Source organism: Gasterosteus aculeatus, chromosome 4 (assembly GCF_964276395.1).
Source record: "Gasterosteus aculeatus chromosome 4, fGasAcu3.hap1.1, whole genome shotgun sequence".
Lineage (NCBI taxonomy): Eukaryota > Metazoa > Chordata > Actinopteri > Perciformes > Gasterosteidae > Gasterosteus > Gasterosteus aculeatus.
This window is the reverse complement of record NC_135691.1, coordinates 36,067,033-36,081,029: the sequence shown is the minus strand read 5'-3', so window position 1 is coordinate 36,081,029 and position 13,997 is coordinate 36,067,033. Positions and strand designations below refer to the sequence as shown.

Here is a 13,997-nt window from a genome sequence, read left to right as displayed (position 1 = left end):
TAAAAAAACCCAAACGTTCAGTTTAAATCATTTTATTCAGTTAAATACACAAATTGAAATAACTGGAGTTTAACAGGGTTAGCAACACTGAAGACGAAGAAATGACCTTTAAGTGCTGATTGGTTCCTGCTGGTTGTTCTGACGTTTGACCACAAATACTTTCTGACCCGAGACCGTCACCATGTAAACGAAATCCTCGAGAGTCACTGAGGAGAGAAGACGACGTGTCAGCACAGGTGAGGGGTCACCGGACCCCGGCACAGAGGAGAGGGCCTCCACCAAAGCAAGCGCTTGGTTACCTGACATGCGTTTGAAGGGCGGCTCAGCTGATCCAGGTAATTTAAATCGACTTGCTGTTCGAACCATCTGCATCATCACGGCTGCTGTTTGTTCATCGTTCTCCAGCTCACCTGCTGACTGGTGACGGGACACGGGGTCAAGGGTCAGGAAACTATTGTTTGACATACAGCACCAACCTATTTAAAATCTATTGATTCATACCAATCTGTGATAATGATTGTTCATCCCAGAATATTTATAGAAGTACAAACTACGGTTAGTCGTTTTTGTTTTCAGTTATCTACATATTCTTTGTGGATGTGACTTCAACCGCATTCAAACCAGCTAAAACACAAGCTTTTCCCACTAATCCCAGAAAGTCGGATGGCCTCTGGCGCTTTGTCTCGGGTCGGCGACACTCACAGCCAGAACTCCGTCCTCACTGATGACCAGGTACCCGAGCTGATCCGGGATCCGCTCCAGACCCGCAGTCAGAGCCGCTGTCGTCTGTCAACAACAGACCGCATCACACCGAGCTAACAGGCTAACAGGCTACAGAAGTCCGAGGACCATGAACGTCACAGCGAGAATTCAAATAGCTTCATATGCGAGAGTCAAAGCAAACATTAAAGCCCTCAGAACCACCACCTCGATTCAATTAATATGCAATTACTATCGGAACTCACCATTTCTTCTACTGTTTTAGCAGCTGCTGATCCGCGACATTTCTGCTTTTTTTTGGGCGAGGAAGCAAATGCTGCACATGCGCAGTAAGATCTGTTATTCTTATTTCATTCACTTTTCAAATTGTCAGTGTAGCAGTTAGGCGCACGAGGCAGCTTAATTAAATAATGTGAAGGGTCACGCGATGAGAGGGAAGTTTAACTCATAAGCTTAACTTCATAAAATCTGATTAAAGAAAATATATTTAATGAAAAACTTTAACTGCAGGTTCCTGTGACGCTGCACGCGCTCACACCCCATTGGTCCAGTACCCAGCCAACGGTCTCGTGATTTTTCATGTGACTAAAACGTTCACGTCCGGTCGGAAATTACGAAGAGTTTAGTTAATAATAAAACCGGCAAAACATCATTGACCTTAATATACACATACTTGCATGCAAGATAGAAGTACATGGTCATCTGGTGACTCTTTGAATATCAATAAAACGTTGATAAAGCACAATAATACTATGTTATTGCACAGAAAGTGCTTCATGTGGTTTATATCATTCGGTCATTGGTCATTAATCAAATAAATGGCATTAGGCGTCTTTGGTTTCACTGCTTTTCACAAAACTTCCACTATTAAGAATTCCTTCAATCATTGGTTCAATGACTTAGATAAAACGAGAACCGGACGTCACTGCAGCAGCCAGCGCGCGCACAGGCTTTTCTTTAACTAAAGCGGAAGTGTCGGTCAGCTGACAGTATCACGTGACCGTTAGCTGGAACGAAGGTAAGCTCCGGTTCCTCGTCTCTCCGTTTGATCGACAGATACTTCGCTATGGCTGGACGCGGGAAACTGATCGCCGTTATCGGTGACGAGGACACGTGCACCGGATTCTTGCTCGGGGGGATCGGTGAGCTCAACAAGAACCGGAAACCCAATTTCCTGGTGGTGGAGAAGGACACGAGCATCACGGAGATAGAGGAGACCTTCAAGTAAGACGTCACCTGACGTGTCAACAGCCAGACTTCGTTCAGATATCTCATCATTTAATAATTCACTCAGATATGAAGCCACTGTTTTAACTTTAATCACAAGGAGCCAGATGTCAGCTTTGTGACGTCACATCACACATAAGACAGCCAGCTACAGATGTCAACGGTGTGTGTGTGTGTGTGTGTGTGTGTGTGTGTGTGTGTGTGTGTGTGTGTGTGTGTGTGTGTGTGTGTGTGTGCGCGCGCGCGCTCAAAGGGGTTCTCGGTTCCATTATTTCAGTTAAATGCTATGCACGTTCTGTACATCAGGAGACAGTTATTGCCATAATATGTCAGACATACAAGGAATTCTCTATTGCTCTAACATGCTCTAACCCCCCATCCCCTAAAGTGGTAAACTAAATGGAAACCCCATCATATGGTATGCAGTCTGATTCAATTCAGTCTTTTCCACCAACATATGATTCATCGCAGTGATCTCATGAAAACGTGTGTGTTCAATACAACTAATACTACTATATTTTCCAACATGGCTCGAGTCTCGAGATGAGGAGTAGTGATGGCGAGATGAAGCTTTATGAAGCATTGAAGCTTTCCATCCAATTGTGTCACACGTGGACCGAAGCTTCATGCTGCTTAATTTGCGCCACCAAGTGGACAATAAATGAAATGACACCATGGCTTTGACGTGTGAAGCATTGAATTGAATAAGTGAATGATATTTGTGATGCGTGATACATAACTTACGAACTTCAGATTTATTTACAGTATATTACGCTAGTTATTAATAACATATTACTATGTGCATATCTAATTATGAGAAATCAGCTCAAAATGTTGCCAGACAGGAGAAAATCTTTTTCCTGCTGGTTCCATCACAGAAAAAAGAAGCTCGAATAGATTGTAAACAAACGCTTCGAAGCCTCGAAAACGAACATCACATCACTAATGAGGAGGCGGGCGCATGCGCCCCCAACCCTGCCAATCCACAACATGCCACCTGCCACTTTTTGATCTTGACATCACTCCAAATAATAACAAAAGAGTACTAAACATCCTGACATAAACATACGATTAGCTGTGATTGATTCCTAAAATATTTTTTTATACTGCGAATTACTCTCCACAGTCGAGGTGTTTAACTGATGGTACTTTGAATGGAGTCTGGTTTGTCTGTTCTCTGCTTCTTCATCTTCATTTATTTATTCATAAATCATGTTTCAATGTTTATTTTGACCAGAAATCTTGAAGTTATGTTGTTTGTTTAGCACTCTGGATCGGGTGTAAACGAAGTCCGTGTCAGAGATTGCCTTTCTGCATTTAATTAATTGCACACAAATCGTTCTCTCATGATGCTCTCCCAAACCCTCACAATACACGACTCCATTTTGTTGAAAATACTATGGGAGCGCTAATGAAGATAACGCTAATAAAAGTAACTCTTTAAAATCTAATTCATACATGCATACCAAGGTTGTGAAATGACGGTTGTTAAACAAAATACAGACATTCCAAAATAGAAATGAGAAAAGATGCATTTTAAAGTGTTTTATGAGCTAGGGTTAAATTAACGGACCGCCTCCTTCCGCCTCCACAGGAGCTTCTTGGCCCGTAATGACATCGGCATCATCCTCATCAACCAGTTCATCGCTGAGATGATCCGCCACGCCATCGACGGCCACATGCAGTCCATCCCGGCGGTGCTGGAGATCCCTTCCAAGGAGCACCCGTACGACGCCTCGAAGGACTCCATCCTGCGCCGGGCCAAGGGCATGTTCTGTGCCGAGGACTTCCGGTAGACGGGTCCATACGCCTCGACTCATCAGTCGATTCATGGATCGATGGGTCGTCCGCTCGTCTGTCCTCACGTCTCCTTCTGTTTAATCTTCAGGAAGCTGGGGATTGAAAGAAGCTTAAATAAGAATGGTTTTCCTTCCTCTGTGCTTTAAATGTTTTGTTTGTTCCAGATGTTTTAACTTATAACAATATAACCAATGTTGAAGAAAATAAATGAACTTGTTTGTGATGTTCTGCTTAGTCTGTTTTATTCAAATCAAAATTAAACTCAATCTAATCAATACATTTTCTCTGATGCCGAGCTCCTCTCCGCCTCCGCTCAGAGGCACCTTAAAGAGGAAACTAATTTTGGCTTCTCAAAATGACCTTGTTCTTTGACAACCTTTTAATATTTCATGTTTTAATCTTTAACTATTAAATATACCGTATTTTACTATTTAATATCTCATTGATATCATGTCTTTCTCTGACTACTTAATAACTATTTCATCTTCGACTTTTAGTTTAAAGAGATTCAATATTTAAGTGTTCTTCTACAGAGTCCACGAAGGGCTCCTTCCGGTTGATCCTAAACCACTCGGGCTTCAAAATAAAAGTATATCATACGGACCCTTACTCTGAAAGGGCCGGTGCCGGACGTGAGTGGAGCGCGTTCCGGTAGATAAGCCAGCGTCGGCCGGCCGCTCGTCTCACTCTCTCCGTAGTCACCGGATCGATCATCATGTCTTCAGACCCGTGCTCCTTCTCCTGCGTCACCAGATGCGTCACCAGACACCTGAACCTCACCCTGCGCGTGGACTTCGACCGGCGCGTCATCCGAGCCAAGGTGGAGCTGACGGTGGAGGCTCTGGAGGACCGCTTCTCCGCCCTGGTAACGTTTACGCCGCGGTGTTGTTTCCCACCGTGTGTGTGGTCCTTGAAGGCGTCGCCGATCAACCACATTGTTAATGAAGATACATTCCATGATGTTTGGCTCATAAAAAACTTTAACAGACGTAAAGAAACTTTTGACTTCATGAGCAGAACGCAACTGTTCAAAAGTCAATTTATCCAGAAATGTAATCATCTTCTAATCATGTTAACCTGCTCTTCATCCAGCTCACCATGTTCATTTCAATTTCAAATATGTTTAACTTCTACAGTTGAGGTTTATAAATATTCTTTAACTAACCTTTCGCTGTTCTTGTTTATGTAGTTTTGTGTGAATCACTTCCGGTGTAGGAACGGAATTTCTGACGTGATTCAATTTATTGATCAGACACGTTCATCTTATCTTGTATTTGGAATAAGGAAACTTTAAACGTTTAAGATAACGAACCTCTGTTATTCAAGGTCATTCCACTTTTGGGTTTGATGTACAGAATATGATCTATATTTAAATTCACTTTTAAACCGTTGGTTTTTACATTTTGTTAAAACTGTTGCATTTGACTGCTGCTTTAAAGAATTTAGATTTTATGCTTTCAACTGATATTAACCAAACCACCATTTCTATTAATATTTCAGCTCCTTGATGTGATGGTATTGTTGTAAGGATTTTCACTTTGGTGACTCGCTGACTCGAATCACAAAAACAAATAAAATGATTGTTTGAAGTCAACGTGGTGACAACGCAGATTTCTCTTTTTAATGCGTTCTGTTTTATTAACCTGAACTTTGATCAGAGTGTACAGATGAGCACAGGTAAGCGGACTGAGCGCATTAGCCTCATTAATACAGAAACGTATCTATTAATAATAGATAGCAATTAATAATGGTTCTACCTGAAGACCATCAGGACCAAGACCCCCCCTCAGCAGTTTGTCTCATTGACTGAAAGACTCCTTCCCGGAATCGTTTTACACAGTGGTTTCTCTCCATGGAAACATATGGACACGTGTTTTAACATACTTATCGCTTCATATTGTTTTTACTTTAGCTTGTATATTTTTTATTCTATTTTACTTCATCTTATTGTGTTCTTATATTGCAGACATTCACCAGGTCAAATTCCTCCGTGTGTAACATGTGGCAATAAATGGCTTCTGATTCTGACCTACAGACTTTGGACACAAAAGACCTGCAGGTCGTCTCGGTGACTGCGAATGGACAAGCGGCGAGCTTTACGATGGGCCCCAAGCACAGCTTCAAGGGGACTCCGCTGGACATCACGTTGCCCTTTGACCTCTCCAGGTATCCCCCACGCCCCCCTCTGTCACACCATGCATTGTGTCTTTAGAATGACGTGTGACTAATGTACTGGTGCTGTGGACCAATCAGAGGGCAGCATGTGATCGTGGAAGTGACCTATGAGACGTCTCCGTCTGCGTCGGCGCTGCAGTGGCTCTCACCTGAGCAGACTGCCGGGAGGAAGCAGCCGTACCTGTTCAGTCAGTGCCAGGTGACTCCGATCGCTGCAGATCAATAATCCGCAGTCGCACATGTTTTGAAATAACAGCCAAAGTTGTGTCATGAAATTAAGAAATTTGAGGTGTCGACAAATTCTTTCGAAACGTTGTCTTGCTTCCTCTTTTTTTCTAAAAGTTTCCTCCGAGTATTGATCATAAAGTTCTGAAAGTACAAAGGAGCATTTGATCCACGGGCACGGGCTCCAGTCTGAGACTCCATTACAGATATTCGTGTTCTTACCAGCAGCACAGAATCATTGACATAATAAAGGTATGAAAGATGATCAACGTGTGTCTCTAATGAGTCCGTGTTGTCATGAAGGCTCATCACTGCAGGAGCATGATTCCCTGTCAGGACAGTCCGTGTGTGAAACACACCTACTACGCCCAGGTAACCCACACAAAGTCACCTATTGTGCCCTGCGGCTTGTCTGGCAGGTATACCTCCCCTCACAGGTGTGTCTTATCGTTCAGGTGTCAGTACCTAAAGACCTGGTGACTGTGATGAGCGCAGTGAGAGACGGACAGGAAGTCGATCCTCAGGACAATAACCGCGTCCTCTACAGGTTCAGACAGACGGTCAGTACTCTGATGTCAGCGATGATGCCATGAGCTCAATAATAAATGTTTCAGGAATATATGTTTCCGTGCTATTATACTTGCTGACCAGGTTAATAAATATATCTGTTAAAAAAAAATATATATAAATTACAGTGTATATATACCGTATTTTCCGCACTATAAGGCGCACCGGATTACAAGGCACATAAGATCCTGCAGTCAAACGTTTGGCGTCATGGCGGGTGGATGGGGGGAGGTGGGGCGGAGGAGACGGTGCTTTCAGGGTCCGATGGATGCTGCGAGGTGCGTCCGCTCTCGCCGCCCCCCTCGCCATCCACGCCTTAAATCTTCGGCTGTTTTTAGAATAACTTATTTCCCCGTTAAGATGGTTCAGCTACTGTAGAGAAAAGGGCGCCGTCTCTCGCTCTTTAATCTCATGAAGTGCTCGGCGAGAACAACAGCTTTGTTTCTCCGACGCGCCCTGAAAGCAGCTCCATATCTCACGCGCTTGAGCGCCGCTCAGCATCTCGCCGTCGTAGACGAGCTTTGCCGTGTTTGGCAGAGCGCCTTGAGCGCCGTGTACAACCAGTATGGATCAACCGAGTAACCAATTGATCCATGTATAAGGCTCCGGATTATAAGGCATTGTTGTTTTTTGAGAAAATTTTAAGGCTTTTAAGTGTGTGTGTGTGTGTGTGTGTGTGTCATTAACCTGGTCAGCGACTTTAAACGTTACTAAAACATGTTGAGATGTCAAAGATCACCTGCAGATCCTCTGCTTGACCTCTGACCCTGTTCCTCAGGTGCCCATGCCTTCTTACCTGATGGCCATTGCGGTCGGCGCTTTGGAAAGCAGGTGATGATGTTTCTCAGGGCCGTCGACTGACGTCTCACTGATGCGTTCCGTGCAGCAGGTAAACACTGGTTCTGTGCTCCACAGGGAGATCGGGCCCAGATCCAGAGTTTGGTCTGAGAAGGAGTTTGTGGATAAAGCAGCATTTGAGTTCTCTGAGGTGAGTCTCCAACATCCCCAACTGGTGTCACTGGAACCGGTGCCCCCCCCCACCGGAGCCGCTTCACTGCTCACTTATTGACACTCTACATGTTTTTCTGTTTGCCATATATTATAGTATGACATTTATATCTATTTTTTATTTACATGTTATATGATGTTTTAATGCTAAGGACAGGAGACTTGGAGAGGAAATATTCATATAATGAATTTCCACCATGTGGCACATTCATACATACTTCACGTTCCCTCAGACGGAGGCCATGCTGAAGGCTGCCGAGGACCTGGTTGGGCCGTATGTTTGGGGTCGCTACGACATCCTGGTTCTTCCTCCTTCTTTCCCCTACGGAGGGATGGAGAACCCCTGCCTGACCTACGCTACACCCACCCTTCTGGTACACACACACACACACACACACACACACACACCCACCAGTGGTTATTCTACCTGTCCTGCATCATGTGACTGATTCCCCTGTCTTTTCACAGGCAGGAGACAAGTCTCTCTCCAATGTGAGTAGAAGACCTGCTCACCTCCCATCCTGGAGGACTCGTTGACCCGTGTTCACATGTTTGTTCACGTGTTTGTTCACGTGTCGTCCTCCCCTCAGGTGATCGCTCATGAGATCTCACATAGCTGGACCGGAAACCTGGTGACCAACAAGACCTGGGAACACTTCTGGTAAACTACACAAAGAACATCACAAACTGACTTTTTATTTAATGTTTGAGTTTATTAAATTGAATTTATACATTTGAACATAAAAGCTCCTCCATTTCGTTATTTCCGTTATTTATCACTTAAATGTAAGGAAATAAACTTTTTTTTGGAAGGTCTCTAGATTAATTGAAGTTTGTACTTTAATTGATGTATTGATTGTGGTTGGAGGCTCCATTTAATAAAGCGCTGCTCTTTGTGCTCAGGCTGAACGAGGGTCACACGGTCTACCTGGAGAGGATGATCGGCAGGTCTCTGGTCAGCGAGCAGTTCAGACAGTTCAAGGCCATGGGGGGCTGGAAGGACCTGCAGGACTCGGTGAGGATGTGCACCCTCGGGGGTCGGGCGGGGGCCACATGTTTCTGACCTGTCTGCGTGGTCACTCAGGTGAACACCTTTGGAGCCAACAACGTGCTGACCAACCTGGTCCCCAGCCTGCAGGACGTTGACCCCGATGAAGCCTTCTCCTCAGTTCCCTATGAGAAGGGCTTCGCTTTACTCTACCACCTGGAGGAGCTGATGGGGGGGCCAGGTAACACCTGCACACATCTTTGCTCCTGAGAGCTCCTCACTTACCTGTCGCTCTGTTGTTCTTCAGAGGTGTTCATGGGCTTTGTGAGGTCATACATCCAGATGTTTGCTTACGGCAGCGTGACCACAGACGAGTGGAAGAACCACTTGTTCTCCTACTTCAAAGACCAGGTGAGGCTCCACACCTCTGAAGGCCTGTCCTCTGAAGGACCACAGTCCTGACGGTGGACTTAAGGGTTTGTGATTTTTGTCTGTCTCTCAGGTGGACATCCTGAACAAGGTCGACTGGAACGCCTGGATGTTTACCCCCGGGATGCCTCCAGTCAAACCTCAGTGAGTGGACCCCGTCAGACCTCCACCAGGTCCCACGGTCTTAAGACCAGGTCCCGTTGTTCTGATTCACTTTTATCTTGTTGTGTTGAGGTACGACACAACGCTGGCTGACGCCTGCATCTCTCTGAGCCAGAGGTGGGTCAAGGTAAGACCTGATCCACCGTGAGGCCCTATGGTTCTTGTTGTTTTTATGTTCAAAGTCAACACCCCCCCCCCCCCCCCCCCCCGCCTTCCCCCGCCGCAGGCCAAAGACCAGGACCTGAGCAGCTTTAAGGAGTCCGATGTGAAGACGCTGTCGTCCCACCAGCTCATCGAGTTCTTGTCCCTCCTGCTTCAGGAGGTAAACCACATCAGTCCACTTTGGTCCACCACAGTTTACCTCAGTCCAGCTCATCTCCTGTGTTTGTTCCATCAGGATCCTATTTCTCTGACTCGTGTGAAGAAGATGCAGGAGGTTTACAATCTTAATGCCATCATGAACTCAGAGATCCGATTCAGGTAAGGTCCTGGATCAAGGCTTTCCTTTGACACTCCGCCTCCTCCCTGGAAGCCTCCTGATTGGCCGTTGTCCCCCCAGGTGGCTCCGGCTGTGTGTGCGGTCCCGGTGGGAGGAAGCGGTTCCCATGGCGCTGAAGATGGCGACGGAGCAGGGCAGGATGAAGTACACCAGGCCGCTCTTTAGGTACTCTGTGCATAATATATCGGTCGTCGTGGCGCAGGGGTTAGAGAAGGTGTACTGGGAAGCACAAGGTTGGTGGTTCGAGTCCAGGCTGCCCCATGTTCCATGTCCAAGTGTCCCTGAGCAAGACACCTAACCCCTAATTGCTCCCCAGGCAAAAATGTGAAAAAGCCATGTGTTTAAAGTGTAATGTAAGTCGCTTTGGATAAAAGCGTCTGCTAAATGACCTGTAATGTAATAATAATATTACACCAGTTCTCTCTCTGACTTCTACTTTGTCTCCAGAGAGATCTTCAACTACGAGAAGTATCGAGACGAAGCCGTTCGAGTATTTGTCGCTCACAGAGCAGCGATGCACCCGGTCACCTCCGGACTGGTGGCCAAAGACCTGCAGGTGGACGCCAGTAAGACCACCAGCCTGTAACGAGAGTCCAGTAAGACCACCAGTCTGTATGAGACCATCAGGATATTCAGTCAAGCTCCTTCATGAGTTCAACTTCATTCTGTGAAAGTTAATAAATCAGAATAAAAACACCCATTTCTCTTTCATTAAACCACCACCGGCAATCTAGTAAAAAAGCAACTCCTGTCCCTTAATATCTTATGATGGGTAAACGCAAAGAGCTGTCTCAAGATTCAAGTCATGTTGAAATCGTATTGTTGCAAAACATACTGGTGGCATTGCTTACAGAAACATTTCAAAACAGTGAGGCCATAATGGAAAGAACATCATTTCATCATAAACCGGCCATGACCACTTGCTCCCCGCAAGATTTCTAAAAGAGGAGTGAAAAGAATTATACGAGAACACCTGTAGAGCTTCAGAAAGACCTGGAATAAGCACGTACAGTTGTTTCAAAGTCAACAATAATAATAATAATACACACAATGTTTGGAGGTCAAATGGCACTGCACATTACCCCAAAGACACCAGGGCCTCATTTATAAACGTTACGTACGCACAAAAGAAGGCGCACGCCGCTCTCTACGCAATAGTTGGTATTTATAAAAAGAAAACTTGACGGAGAAATGTGCGGTCCTTCACGCGAGCTCTGACCCACAAAAACAGGTGAAATGAGAACCGTCGGCAAACGCAAGAAACACTCAAACGTGTGTGATGGAAGATTTTGCACAGACAATCGTTAAGTAAGAATCAAAGGCTCTGAGTCAAGTATGTCTTTTCTCCGTTTATTTCCTTGCAAGGGAAAAAGGGTCACAACAGCTACGTGGTCAGTAGACTGTCAACAACCTCCTTTTTGCCCCCAACACATCGAGGCAGTTCTTATACCTAAGTTTAGATATCGGTGGCGTCAACAGAAACCTTTGACCATCTTGTTGAGTATCTACAGCCAGGGTACTGGGAACATCTTATCCATGTAAGACACGTCAGCTCTTTGACCGTGTCCCTGCTCTCCCAACATTCTAAAACAAAGGTGGTCATAGACATAACAAACACTGCCAAACATCCCAAACATTTTCCCATTACACGTGTGTAAAGTGTGTAAAACTAGACTGTTGTGTAGGTAGATACTTTATTGATCCCTCAAGAGGGACATTTTGGTATCACAGCAGCATGTACAGGGAAGACAATAGAATAAAAGGATACACATTATATACAATATAAGATAGAAATATTAAATTAAGTTAAATAAATAGGAGAAATGCCACCTCTAATCACAGCTGTTGCTTGTCAGACGGACGGTAATAAAACGCCGTGATGCGTCACAATGCGTAATGACGCTGATGGCTGATCTTCGCTCTTAGAAGACGTGGCACATGGAAGGATTGGCGCTGTAGTGCAGCACCATCGGCCTGTTTAAGGGCAGATGGCGCCGCCTCGACTGCAGGAGGAGGAGGAGGTTATTGTTTACTCCTGAGAAGGTGTGAAACATCGTGCTGCGTGTGCTGTGCTACATGATGTGGCACAGCAGACCCCCGAACCCCAACCACTGCCGCCAGTCTCATCAAGAGGGGACAGCTCCGGTGTTCTGCATCCACTTTGATGTCAGACCATTTTTTCTTTATTTGGGTCCGAGGTCGTGAGGCTGCAGCGTTGCTCTGCAACCTTTTGCCCCTCAGGTGCCTTGTTGGCATCAGTGATCCACACTGTGTCCTCCAAAGAGCGTCTTACTTCTCCTTCCCACCTCCCAATGATCATCTCCACTTCACACTGAGTTTCTTCGTTTTCCTCTCAGTGTTTATCGTGATTTCACAATGGATGAATATTAATTTGTGGGCGTTCCACAGACCATATATGGGCAACTATGGGCGTGACATGAAGCCGCAAAAGCTGCGCTGCATTTAGAAGTGATTGTGATTTATTAAGAGAAAACTGCGTAGGACGTTTTATACGTCTGAATATTTCTGTGCGTCCGCACGTTTCATCCGTACGACACTTCTGGCGCAAATCCTACGCAAGGTTTTATAAATGAGGCCCCTGACCTTTAGGGAGGTTTGGAGGTGGGAACATCACCGTGTGGGGCTGTTCTTTAGCAAACGGGAGACATTCTTGATAAAAATCTGCTTCCATCTACCAGGATGATCAAGATGAAACGAGGGTGGACATTTCAACAAGACAGTGATCGCACAACCAAGGAAACGCTCAATTGGTTTCAGAAAAAGAAAAGAAATAGTCAATCACCTGACTTGAATTCAATTGAAAATCACAAAGCCCACGGAACCTTCAAAATTTGAAGACTGTGTAGAAGAATTGGCTAAAATCACACCTGAGCAATGCATGCTCCTATTTTTTTTCAGTGAGGTTAGTGGTGGTGGAGCAGTTTCTGGTGAAGATGCAGTCAAAGTGATTGACGGCTTTGTGAGTAGGAAGAGAGGGACTGAGTGACAGCGTAAGAAGAAAGTAAGAGAGATCAGATGACTTCTCTGTTGGGGTGTTAAAGTCGCCCAGGATGAGCGGAGGCCCATTTTCAGGGCAGTTGGACCGGAGGATGCCCCAAAAAGCCTGGCGGACGGTGGCGAAAAACAATATTTAATTGTACCGGGTGAGTAACTGTCAAAGCATGGAATTCAGAGTACCTATAGTGCAGTAAGTACTATAGTGGTATAGTAAAGTACTTACTGCAGTAAACAAGTACTAGAATACAGTACGTATACTATAATATGAAACAGCACAATCTAGAGGTAATTTCCCTTATTGTTGTTTTTAACTTAAATAATATTATTTATATTATACAATATTATTTAAAACATTATGTTTATAACGCTGTATGCTATTTAGCTGCTAAGAGGTATTGCTAAAGCTAGTACGCACAACTAATTCATGATATGCATCCAAGCAAGCCACTCCCCTTAGGGCTAAGCCCCCCCCCCTTCATTAAATCCTAGAAACGCTCCTGCTCACGTCAAATCCCGACAACTAATGCTAACAACTACAGCTAGCACTTACAACACATTGTGGACTTAAAACTCATGTTTGCACTCTGTTGACAGTTCGGTTTTAGGAATATAGACTCTATTTAACAAAATAGAAAACACAACAGGATTACAACACAATGAAGATCTTTACATGGTTCTTGGGAAGCATAAAGATGGAACGATGAAGAAACTGTGGTCAATGTTTTTTCCCCTTATGAGAGGTACAACTGAATTGTTGAAGGGTGAAAGATCGTGAACAAAATTGGAAGGATTCAGCCAAACGACTTCTCTCGTTCTGGTAGATTTATTTATCAGATCACAGGTCAAGCATAAGCGCTTTGCAAAGTCAGGAGCAGTTCATCCAATCACATGCAATGTGTGGTCTTCTAACATAATGTGAACATAACGAACAAAGTGTGCGTGTTGTGTGGTGCTTGGTGTGTCGCTAAATCTCATCCTTATCAGACCTGGTTCTGCCTGGTTGACACTTTCTGCTTTTCATCAGTGACTCCCAAAATGAGCACTAAGAAAGAACTTTTGATTATCAAGGGCCCTCTGGGAAAAATATGATGAATTTTACTTCCTGCATGCAGCTGGCGCACTTTTCATATATTCTGCCCTGCCCTTCAGACAGCCTGAGTCCCCAGGTGGTACAACTGC

General features: G+C 44.9%; 3 protein-coding genes across 3 annotated transcripts; 2 read left to right on the top strand and 1 right to left on the bottom strand.

Annotated features, from left to right (window-relative positions):
- Positions 1–16: 16 nt before the first annotated feature.
- On the bottom strand, positions 17–1,059 carry lamtor4 (late endosomal/lysosomal adaptor, MAPK and MTOR activator 4). The gene is given in 5 exon segments (XM_040174597.2): positions 17–206; positions 300–417; positions 703–786; positions 966–1,019; positions 1,021–1,059. Coding segments are annotated over 5 exon segments (378 nt in total). The 5' UTR covers positions 1,045–1,059; the 3' UTR covers positions 17–108.
- Positions 1,060–1,687: 628 nt separating this feature from the next.
- Positions 1,688–3,970, top strand: atp6v1f (ATPase H+ transporting V1 subunit F). Its single transcript, XM_040174596.2, has 2 exons — positions 1,688–1,944; positions 3,542–3,970. The coding sequence occupies exons 1-2, from the start codon at positions 1,787–1,789 to the stop codon at positions 3,741–3,743; spliced, it is 360 nt and encodes a 119-aa protein (XP_040030530.1). The 5' UTR covers positions 1,688–1,786; the 3' UTR covers positions 3,744–3,970.
- Positions 3,971–4,360: 390 nt separating this feature from the next.
- On the top strand, positions 4,361–10,496 carry lta4h (leukotriene A4 hydrolase). The gene is made up of 19 exons (XM_078100912.1): positions 4,361–4,612; positions 5,783–5,913; positions 6,001–6,121; positions 6,451–6,519; positions 6,603–6,707; positions 7,493–7,545; positions 7,630–7,702; positions 7,956–8,096; positions 8,191–8,214; positions 8,313–8,383; positions 8,626–8,737; positions 8,807–8,951; positions 9,018–9,121; positions 9,213–9,283; positions 9,374–9,428; positions 9,528–9,623; positions 9,699–9,781; positions 9,861–9,965; positions 10,248–10,496. The coding sequence occupies exons 1-19, from the start codon at positions 4,463–4,465 to the stop codon at positions 10,384–10,386; spliced, it is 1,848 nt and encodes a 615-aa protein (XP_077957038.1). The 5' UTR covers positions 4,361–4,462; the 3' UTR covers positions 10,387–10,496.
- Positions 10,497–13,997: the final 3,501 nt, after the last annotated feature.

What these genes read in the sequence shown, in the direction of transcription:
- atp6v1f (XM_040174596.2), top strand. Translation starts at nt 1,787, where the DNA reads ATGGCTGGACGCGGGAAACTGATCGCCGTTATCGGTGACGAGGACACG. An exon ending in GAGATAGAGGAGACCTTCAA is followed by an intron (nt 1,945 to 3,541) that starts GTAAGACGTCAC and finishes CCGCCTCCACAG; the next exon opens with GAGCTTCTTGGCCCGTAATG.
- lta4h (XM_078100912.1), top strand. Translation starts at nt 4,463, where the DNA reads ATGTCTTCAGACCCGTGCTCCTTCTCCTGCGTCACCAGATGCGTCACC. An exon ending in GTCGGCGCTTTGGAAAGCAG is followed by an intron (nt 7,546 to 7,629) that starts GTGATGATGTTT and finishes TGTGCTCCACAG; the next exon opens with GGAGATCGGGCCCAGATCCA. An exon ending in ATGCCTCCAGTCAAACCTCA is followed by an intron (nt 9,284 to 9,373) that starts GTGAGTGGACCC and finishes TGTTGTGTTGAG; the next exon opens with GTACGACACAACGCTGGCTG.